Consider the following 10,605-nt stretch of genomic DNA (forward strand, 5'->3'; position numbering starts at 1 on the left):
TATATAGCTGGTCCCTGGTAATCTTACACACATCCTTACCCGGTACTCATACCCTCAACATGAAGCTTGTGAGTATTGGCTGTGGCACAACCTTAAATAAGGAAGCCTTTGCAAACTAATATTTTCCAAGCTTCTTCAGGGAATCTGTTTATATTGGAGGGTTCTTAGTTAAAACACTAAACCCGATTGCGTGGAGTCGTGAGTTCTGTATAACTAATCTTTGTAAGGTGAAGAAGTGAAATACTAGAATACACTAAAATGGCCTGAACCACCTTCACGAACACTCACATGCACAAGCACATGTACAAGCACCAGCATACATGCACAAGCACCCCACCATACATGCACACGTACATGCACAGGCAATACCTGCATACGTTTATTTGGATTATAATACTCATCAAGTCATACTTAGCGAACAGAAGCATCACTAGCACGACTGATCCCGTGCCGGTTGAACACCGCTATCGTCACTTCGTATTCAGTATGTTGCTTCTGAAACAAGTTCAGAAGATACCTGCTAGTAGATCACAGGTGCTGTTATATTAACGAGAGTCTGATTAAAATGTCTCAACGAGAAAATATATACCGGATCAATAACAAAAATGGTAGTATGTCTCATTAAATTATAAATTTAAATAACGTAATAATTTAACGTAACTTCATTAATTAAATTACATATGACATAATTACAATAAAGAACAATAATGGTTATTAAATAACAAAAATGATAAAAAAAAATCTTCGATATTACTACTTATTATCAGTGAAGAGTTCCCTCTCATGACTCATGCTCTCACTCTCACTGTTCTCTCTCAGTGAATCATCAATCCTACATGACTCAGTCTCATCATCAGCCTCAGCATCATCTTTCCCCAACAGTCATATCTCCCTGACTCAACATAATCATCTCTCCCTGACTCAGCATTAGAATGATTATCTCTCTTCACTCAGCATCAACATCTCCTCCTCCTGACTCAGGTACTAGTCATCTGCCTGGTCGCTCTGGCCACAGCCGCTCCTCAGAAGCATCCAGAGAAAGACGCCCAAATCGTCGTGGACGAGCGTAGTGACTCTGGAGACGGAAATTTCCAATACAGGTTCGAAACCAGCAACGGAATCTCCGCCCAGAAGACTGGCACTCCAGGTTCTGAGGGCCAGAGCAACATGAACGGCGCCTTCAGGTGAGAAGCACATGTTAATTGCTGAAATACTTGTTTAACCTGTAATTACCATTCAAACACAGAAGTTTACTCTTGGACCGGGCCGCGGGGCTGGTGAACACCCTCCAGGTATACTCCAGGTACATAAGTCAACAAGAATAAATAAAACGAAATGAGTAAATTAATAGTTAAGTCTACAACTGAATAAGGCCACAGTGGTAGACTGAACTTTACTCTTCTTATTTTGGCCTACAAACGAGGTCCCCTTCAGCAGACTGCTGAAGAGGACCTTCCCTGGAAAGCCGAAATTTACAGTACTCTTTTGTTTCATTTTGTTGATGTGAAATAATTTATTTAGGTAATGTTTTGTAAAGCTACGAGCATAAAGTAACATTAACTGATAGTGTTTTGTTTATAATGAACGAGTCTCTTTTCTTAGGTTCACTCTTCCCGACGGCACCATCGCTGAGGTCCGCTACGTCGCTAACGAATTAGGTTACCAGCCAGAGTCTGCACTGCTCCCCACGCCCCACCCACTCCCTGACCACGTCCATGAACTCCTCCGCATCGCCGAGGAACAGCGCCGTCAGGGCATCACCTTCGAAAAATAAGAAGATTGATCTCCTCCTTCTCCTCGACTTGCATTATGGACCTTCCTGTATATAGTGAACTCGTGACAACAACATTTGGGGTATCCTCCAGCACACCAGACCCTGGACACAATCTATCCTTATCACACAATGTACAATAAATGTACCAATGTCAATTGGTTAATATATTATTCCCTATTTGACGAAAGGAAGAGAAAATATAAAGTCGTATTAAAAAGGCATTTTATATATTTTGTCTATTTTTGTCTCTGTTTTAATATTTATAATATAAAATATGAAGCCGAACATTTATGTTCCAACTGGTTCAAGGTTTCATATATACCAAAGTAGAAAAGGTGATGCGGACCTTTAATATATGGAGGAGTTATGATTTAGCAGTAATTGCAAGGTTCGCCAACACACTAACAATTCTCGTCGACGTCTTTGTTCTCTGTTGTGTTTTCTCTTTCCAAAAGAAAGAGGTAACACCTCCCAAGATTTAACTTCAATGAAGAGATTAAATTTACTTCTGCAAAAAAAAAAAATGCCTCATAACCTAAAGCAACTCTCATGCGGCCGTCAGTTCTTTTTCGAGTTCCTAAAAAAAATCCAAAGATGCTCCAGAAACCAACACCAAAATACCGTAAAATCTCAAGTGGTTCATTTAATGCCTCTCTTCTTGTGCCATACAGAAGAAAAATATTCCTAATAAACATGGTCGTTCAGGAAGTAAATTAATTTCCAAGACTCGATAACGACGTTCATCTTTGCTGCCCTGGAGCGATAAACACCTGTGAAAAATAAATAAAACTTAGTCTGAAAGCTAAAATGCGCTTTTATGGGGAATATAATATTGCTTATAAAATTCTTGCAAACATTTGAAAGAAAATAAATTGTGAATACTACAGGAACAATCAGAGTAAACATAGGTGGGGATAAAGTTACTCTCAGAGACACCACCACCACTACCACTGTCAGAGGTTTACAAGAGACAGTTAATCAGTGCACCAGTAATCTCCATGTCTATTGTCACCAAAAAGGAATTATTATCCATTCATGAATCAAAAGTTTATGAAACTATCATGCATCAGTAGGTGCGTGACAGTTTTTCTACTAAATGTTTAACCCAGCGCCTGGAGATGTTAGGGAATTTCTTCTCACATCTTTCAAGGTCATCCAGTGATTGTCTTACTGGCTTCTCTCTGTGCCTTAAAGAAAAGGAAGGAGGTATTACACAGCATTCTTGGTAACTCTTGCCTCCGTCTTGTTGCCAAGACATCAATAAGAAAAACGAGCCACGATATTCACCAAGCAGAAACCAGTTCAGCTTGTGTTATGGATTCCACACGACTGTCTTGCTGCAGCCCGGCCACCACATGCATACGTGATGAAACTCACTGAACAACTCTGGATGTTTTTTTAGGCGTTCACATTATCTTTAAGATATTCTGTATTCCGAGGTGGTCAATACTATTACCCTATGAGACGTGAAAGAGTGGCGACAAGGACCTACAGAGAAACAGTGAGGCACAAAACTTTATTAAAGGCAATGTTTTAACCAGTAATATAAATTGGCGACCCAGAGTTGGGCAGTAGTCTGCCAGGACTCTAATGGAGGGGTAGGGACGTTGAAATTCAGAGAGTTCAACTGTAATGTTTACGCACTTCTGACAAATCAGCTATTGCACGAATGACAGCTTACCTAGCAGTAAATAGGTACCTGGATGTTAGTCGGCTGATGTGAGTCGTATGTAAGGGAAAATACGAAATTAAAATGAGAATGATGTAGAAAATGGGACACGGCGCAAAATTTTATTCCTTTAACTACAAATGGATAATTTTAAATATGGATATTTATTTATTCATATATTTCGTGATGCTTCTCCCGCCCGACGCTCGCGGGGGGGGGGAGGGGGGAGGGAGGAGGGATGCAAAATATTATGAAAATTAGGAAAGGAAGTGATCAGAATGGTGACCCCCTACAAACGTCAGGTGAAGTCACAGACATCAAAACTAAGAGTTAACTTTCAAGTGCACAAACGTTTAAAGAGAAAGTTTCACTTCATTACACGTGTCTTACAAAACGTTGTGATGAATACACATGAGAGGCTTTCATTATATTTTGAGAAAATTGTAAATGCAAAAGAAAAAAAAATATTAAATATGAACCGCGAATTTATCACAGCGAGTAAGAAAATGAGTCCGCCGAGAGAGAAAATAAGATAATGGTAAAGGTAATTAAAGAAAAAAATCAGAAACATTGCCAATCATGACAAGTAAATGTGTAGCCACTGTCAACACACTGATAAACACACACTAATGAAAGTTTCGACCAGACGTTATTCACTGATGAATCACTGAATACTGTAAGTGGTGCTGCTGACTCAGCAGTTACTCCACTTAGAAGCCAGAAGTCACTTTTTTCATAACAACCGTGAAGCTGCTACGAAAACCTGAACATACTTAGTCGTATTTTCAGACAATTTCAGCTTTATTCAGTACACACTCGACAAAATGAACTAACAGTACTAAAGGACAGCTGATCACAAAGTCTTGCCAGGGTGACCCCAAGCTGGCCAGCACACATGAAGTGTTGAAGCTTCCACATTTCTGGACCAAAGTGTCAGAGAAATGTAATCACAGCTGATTTAAGGCAACGTCTTTCCTGCAGATCGCTTCTTGAATTATGAGGTTGTCCTCTTTATAATTCAACAGTTGATTATGTGGACTACGGTGAATCACGGTTCAAAGTTCGTATCATCCTTCCTAAATGTGTATTTACTGCTTTCTGCCAGGAAAAAAATACTAGGTTTCAGCAGTGGTGGATTTAGAGGTGCAGAAGCCCTAAGTGGAACATTTAAGGAGGACCTTCGTTGCGGTCAACTATTGCACTAGTAGAAATTAAATTTTAGTATTCGAGTCTGTATGGTTGCTGCTGGACAACTGCAAGAATGTTGTCATATCAAATGATTGTTCAAGAAATAAATATTCAACAAAATGCGAGAATTATCTAAACAATTGGGTGTCAATTTCAGACTTGAAATAGTTTGTATGATATGCAAATAAATATTTATGGTTGCTAAGGCCTCCCGCCTGATTACAAACTCTCAGGTTGTACTGATACGAGTATGACTCACGAAGGATGAAGAAATAAATAGTTAACGATTTAGGGGCCCCTAAATCGTTAACTATCAGCAGAGTCCAAAGCGACCTCTTAGTCTGCTTTTCAGGAAATCCACCAATGGGTTCCTGTAAACATACCATCTCACGATAACACTGAAGGGAATGAACGAGATGATAAATCATCACACTAGATGCAAAGAAAGAAAACACACACGGCAGACATGGAGAAATAATGCAGTAGAGTATAATGAAGAAAATCATTCAAATTTAGGATAAAATCAAAGAGAGAGCAACATAAAAAAAGAATACGTATAACAAATATATATAGTAACGAAGGTAAATTAAGAAATTCAACGACGGTAGAACAACCTACCAATACGTGGCAGGTTGATCTAACGACTCAAAGGAAGGCAGTTTAAAGTGTACTCACCAATATGTACTCACCTATATGTGGTTGCATGAGTCGAGTCATAGCTCCTGGCCCCGCCTCTTCACTGGTCGATACTAAGCCACTCTCTCCCTCCTCAATAAGCTATGTATGGAATTTGCTTCCACTACTTCACTCTCCAGATTTTTCCACTTCCTGACAACTCTAAGGCTAAAGAAATACTACCTAACATCCCTATGACTCACCTGAATTTACAACTTGCAATTGTGGCCCCTTGTTCCTGTATCCCATCTCTGAAACATTCAAACCCTGTCCACCTTGTCAATTTCTCTCAGTATTTTATACGTCGTTATCATGTCCTCCCTATCCATCCTATCCTCTAGTGTCATTCGGTTGAGTTCCCTTAATTTCTCTTCGTAAGACATACCCTTCAGTTCTGGGACTAATCTTGTTGCAAACTTTTGCACTTTATTCAATTTCTTGACGTGTTAGACTAAGTGTGAGTTCCACACTGGTGCTGTATACTCCAGTATGGGCCTGACGTACACGGTGTACAATGTTGTGAATAATTCCTCACTCAGTTGTCAAAATGCTATTCTCAGGTTTGACAAGCTCTCATATGCTGCAGCAGTTATTTGATTGATGTGTGCCTCATGGGACATGTTCGTTATAATGCTTACCCAGGACCCTTTTCTTTAAGTGACGTTTTCAGCCTTTGATCCCCTAACCTGTACTCCGTCTGCGGTCTTCATTGTCCTTCCCCAATCTTCATGACTTTGCACTTACTGAGATTAAACTCCAGGAGCCATGTGTCGGACTAGACTTAGTCTGTCCAGAGCCCCTTGTAATCTTAGCTAATCCTACAGTAGCGTCACTTATAGCTCCCCCCCCTAAAAATAAATATTGAAATACGTTACTTAAAAAAAAAAGAGAATATTTTGCGCACGTGCGTGACAAAAAAAAAATATGTTACCCTGAATTCCTTGAATAACCTTTCTGAAAGAAGGAAAGATATACTGGTTACAGGCGTGACCTTTGGAGGTCGAGTTCCCTTCCTGCCACCGTTGTGCTCAGTCTTGGTGGGGGTATATATAGCTGGTCCCAAGCACTCGGCACACATCCTCAGCTGGTCCTCACATCGACAACATGAAGTTCGTGAGTATTGACTGTGACAACCTGATGTAATAAAACTCACCATCCACCTTATTCTACAATTCTTCTCAGTATATTTTATTGGATGTGGCTTTGGTAAAACGCTAAGCTTATCTGTGTGCTGTCGTAATCTCAGTATAACTCACAAAAGCGTGACTGCAAATATGTAAAAATACCACAGCCAATATAGGATTTAAAACCTGACGACGTGAGTGTATGCACATGAAAACGCTCAGGTTTTATTTCCTGTTTTCACTGTAGTATTTTCACATACATTTACACACATATTGGCACGCACATACGCGCAGCTGCTGTTCTCCGGATGGTAAGGCTTTCCAGATCATGACTTTGTCTTGTATCTTCATTATTTTCCAAACTTTGGTGAGGAAACATGAGCAACATGCTGGTACAACACCTCTCATGTGTTCACTTCATAAATTGAGTGCTTTTTCCGAAACATATTAAAAAATACCTGGTAGTAGATCACAGATGTTGATTATATAGCAACGATTGTCTGGCGAATATGGCAACGAAAAAAATGGTAAAGTGACTATTTAAATCACTTAAGACTTAGCATTATAATTTGGTTCATTCAATTACGTGTACTTAACGAGCAAAAATAATAAGCTGAATCACGAAATAACATACGCAACTTAGCTAGTGAGCGAGAAAAATATAAACTCACTCAAAATTGTTTTCTCAACAACCCCAGTCAAAATGATTTACTCAATAATGTTATCTTAGGCAATTTATTTTTACTGTTAAGGAGAGAAAACGGATGTGTATTATCATCATCTCTCCCTGAATCAGCCTTTGCATCACCATCTTCTCTCCCTGACTCAGCGTCTGCAGTACCATCTTCTCTCCCTGACTCAGATACTAGTCATCTGCCTGGTCGCCCTGGCCACCGCCGCTCCTCAGAAACATCCAGACAGGGATGCCCAAATCGTTAAGGACGAGCGTAGTGATTCCGGGGACGGAAACTTCTATTACAGCTTCGAGACCAGCAACGGGATCTCCGCCCAGAAGACTGGCACCCCAGGCTCTAAGGGACAGAGCAACATGGACGGCGGCTTTCAGTGAGATTTTTTGTTGTTTGCTAATGATACTAGTGATTGGTATAAATATCCATAAAGACAAAATATGAAAAGAATGTTACTGTAAGTTTTGGCTTACTACCCAGACCTTTTTTTCAGTCAGTTGAAAGGAACGGTATATATCAAAATATTAAGCACTCTTTCTAAAGGCTTTATCTTATTTTCTTTAGGCACATATAACATGCTAGAAAAGTAGAAGCAAATAAAAGAATAACATTTGGGTTATAATCAATGTGTCTCGCTCCCCAGGTTCCGTCTTCCCGACGGCACCATCGCTGAGGTCCGCTACGTCGCTAACGAATACGGCTACCAGCCTGAGTCTGACCTCATCCCCAAACCCCACCCACTCCCTCCTCACGCCATCGAGCAGATCCGCGTCGCCGAGGAGCAGCGTCGCCAGGGCATCACCTTTGATAAATAAGTAGGTGGTATACCTACCCCTCGATCTCTGCTACGAACCTTTCTGTATATAAGTGAACTCGTTATGACAACTTTTGAGGCATCCTCCTTACACCTGACCCTGGATACGTTGCATGCTTATCACAGTGTACAATAAATGTAACAATATCAATCTTTTTTAATTTTCCCTATTTGACAAAATAACGTGACAACAGGAGTTTAGGGCAAAATAGTGTAGAGTTTTATAGATTTTCTTGATCGTTGCCATCTTGTATTTGTAGTCTCGGATTTGCAAAATACTCAGTCTGAAGAATATGATACCTAACATTTGGTGTTTCGAAAAAAAAATCCGTACATTATACATTAATATATGACGGGTTACAACAAATGGTACGACTGGCCGGACTTGAGAAATTACGAAATTTGGATGTAATGACTCACGAAATCGTAATGACACGATTGCAAACAAACCATACCACGGGTGGGTTAGAACCCGTGATCAGAGTCTCAAAACTCCAGACCGACGAGTCGATCTGGAGTTTTGAGACTCTCTGATCGCGATTTCTAACCCCACCCGTGGTATGATTTGAGCGTAAACAAAAGCCCATCTGAAACCTAAAAAAAATTAAATATAATAATTATAATTATAGTATGAAATGGCAGAAAATAGATGTGAATGGTATAGGAGCAATCAGCAGCGAGGATAACTTTGCTTCCAGTGATGCCTCCACAGCCCAAGATCTAAAAGATTAATAGCAAACCAGAGCAACAATCACCACAATGGTGAAGTCACCAGAAAACAATTTTTTTTATCAATTCCTAAATAAAACGTCTACGAAACCGCAATATCTTTCGCACTCTGACCAATAGAGTTTTGCAGACTAGGATCTCACCATCTCAAGTGGTTTAACAACCCAACACGCGATGAGCTGGTGTGGATGGTGAGGTAACTGGAGGAGTTTCATGAAAAGTGAAAAGTTTCTTTCTGGTTCTGTTCTGTTATCGGAATATTGGGTTACCGCCCACCGCTTTTCTGACCATCTTCCAGTTTGGTGAGTTATCGACTGAGATGTTATAGATCATAAAATGCTTGTATGTGTCGCTGTGGATCATACATCCACTGATAGTGCTAAAGATGTGTAGATGTAAACAATACATATGTTCGTGAATCATTATACTTTATATCCTGAGATATTTCTTACACAAAGTTTATGATGCTGGCGCCGGCATCTGTCTGGTGTGTCTGGTTGCCATGGTAATGTCAAAAACTGCTACAGTTATGTTGTTAAACGGCGATTATGAAGACAGATATGGTGTCAAAAGTTCGAAATCAGAAAGAAACTTTCCCAAGCCATCGCACGATAGCTAAAATCGTGAATGGTTTCATTAAACTGACAAAAATAAAGGCACCTGCCCTAATAGATCCATGAACTTTTTCCAATAGTTCACGTGCCTGTAAAGGAACGATTATAACGAATACTTAACGGAACACTTAATGGATTGCTGTTGATGGAACAGTTAAGAAACACATCATCACCACACTGATGAGAAGCACTAGAACCGTCCCACTGTGCCTGGCTAGTGGCAGGTTATAACCTCCCATTCGCCGTGGAGCATACCTGATAACTATCAGGTATGCTCCACGGAAGAAAAGAGTACCTTTAATTTCTTGGACCAAGAGCCCTTCACCAGCGTCATGGCACTCTCCGTTAATGTTTTATCCCTCTCGACAGAACACTGATTTTTTTTTATCAGAAGTTTTTCACTATCACAGATAGTTGCTGCCACGTAAACATCAGTCAAGAATACTTTATCCCTATTCTAGGGATTAAAATGAACTCTCAGTATATATGCACCGAGAGTAATGTGGATGTATATAGTGATAGTAGTAACGTGAAAAGCCAAGTGAGGTATGTTGAGGTTGGCTTCTTGAGTAGACGGTTCGGACAAATGTATGGATGAGAAGAGAATGGATTCGAGAAAGACTTGCCTAGTTTGGGCCAGTAGGTCTGTTGTAGTGTTCCTTCATACTATGTCCTTTTGCTATGTGGGATAGCGATCCAGAAGTTTTCTGAGAAGAGGTTCAGCAATACTGTAGAAGCCGTTGTTCTGGTTGAAGTTGATATGTTGATTAGTGATGATTCAGGACTCCTGCGTTTTGAAGCGTCTTCGAGTCGGGCGCCACTGTAACTGATCGGGTGGCAGTGGGAGTTTGTATGTGAAACACAGGCGTTGTTGAAGTGGTTCATTCCGCTGGCATATTTGAGCTTAGAAACGCGTGTTTGGAGGAGGTCTTTGGATGTTTCTCCTACGTATATTTGGTCACAGTCGTTTCAAGCGATCGTGTATAATCCTGCGTTGGTAGAGTCCCATATTTGTGGTATTGTGGTATCCTTGAATGTAGCAGAGGTAGTCTTGGATACTTGTAATTTGGTGTTGGAGAGAATGTTAGAAGTGTGTTTAACAATAGAGCTATTAGAGAGAAATATATATCGTATGTCAGTTGGGTATCGCCTAGCTGATTTGACATGCGCACGGCGCCTGTAGACTCTAGTGAAATGACGAGCATAGTTGAGTTTAGCAAAGATCCGTTTTGGGAAAGAGCATTTTTCTTTAAAATAATTCACTGGTGCAGATACGAAGAGCACGTACGACCCCCCCCCCCCTGTGGTGACGCAACGTTCACGATCACA

The 10,605-nt window shown here is 40.3% G+C and overlaps 2 protein-coding genes across 2 annotated transcripts; both read left to right on the plus strand.

Annotated features, from left to right (window-relative positions):
• LOC128688189 (cuticle protein AM1159-like) lies at positions 1-1,929 on the plus strand. The gene is made up of 3 exons (XM_053775899.2): positions 1-68; positions 982-1,184; positions 1,603-1,929. Exons 1-3 carry the CDS (start codon positions 60-62, stop codon positions 1,772-1,774), a joined length of 384 nt encoding a protein of 127 aa, XP_053631874.2. The 5' UTR covers positions 1-59; the 3' UTR covers positions 1,775-1,929.
• A 4,449-nt stretch (positions 1,930-6,378) lies between these two features.
• Positions 6,379-8,084, plus strand: LOC128688190 (cuticle protein AMP1B-like). The gene is made up of 3 exons (XM_053775900.2): positions 6,379-6,419; positions 7,293-7,495; positions 7,763-8,084. The coding sequence occupies exons 1-3, from the start codon at positions 6,411-6,413 to the stop codon at positions 7,932-7,934; spliced, it is 384 nt and encodes a 127-aa protein (XP_053631875.1). The 5' UTR covers positions 6,379-6,410; the 3' UTR covers positions 7,935-8,084.
• The last annotated feature ends 2,521 nt before the right edge of the window (positions 8,085-10,605 follow it).

Source organism: Cherax quadricarinatus, chromosome 19 (assembly GCF_038502225.1).
Source record: "Cherax quadricarinatus isolate ZL_2023a chromosome 19, ASM3850222v1, whole genome shotgun sequence".
NCBI lineage: Eukaryota > Metazoa > Arthropoda > Malacostraca > Decapoda > Parastacidae > Cherax > Cherax quadricarinatus.

Excerpts from the sequence above, each read along its gene's own strand:
- LOC128688190 (XM_053775900.2), top strand. Across the intron at positions 7,496-7,762 it reads AACATGGACGGCGGCTTTCA|GTTCCGTCTTCCCGACGGCA; the intron begins GTGAGATTTTTT and ends CTCGCTCCCCAG.
- LOC128688189 (XM_053775899.2), top strand. Across the intron at positions 1,185-1,602 it reads AACATGAACGGCGCCTTCAG|GTTCACTCTTCCCGACGGCA; the intron begins GTGAGAAGCACA and ends CTCTTTTCTTAG.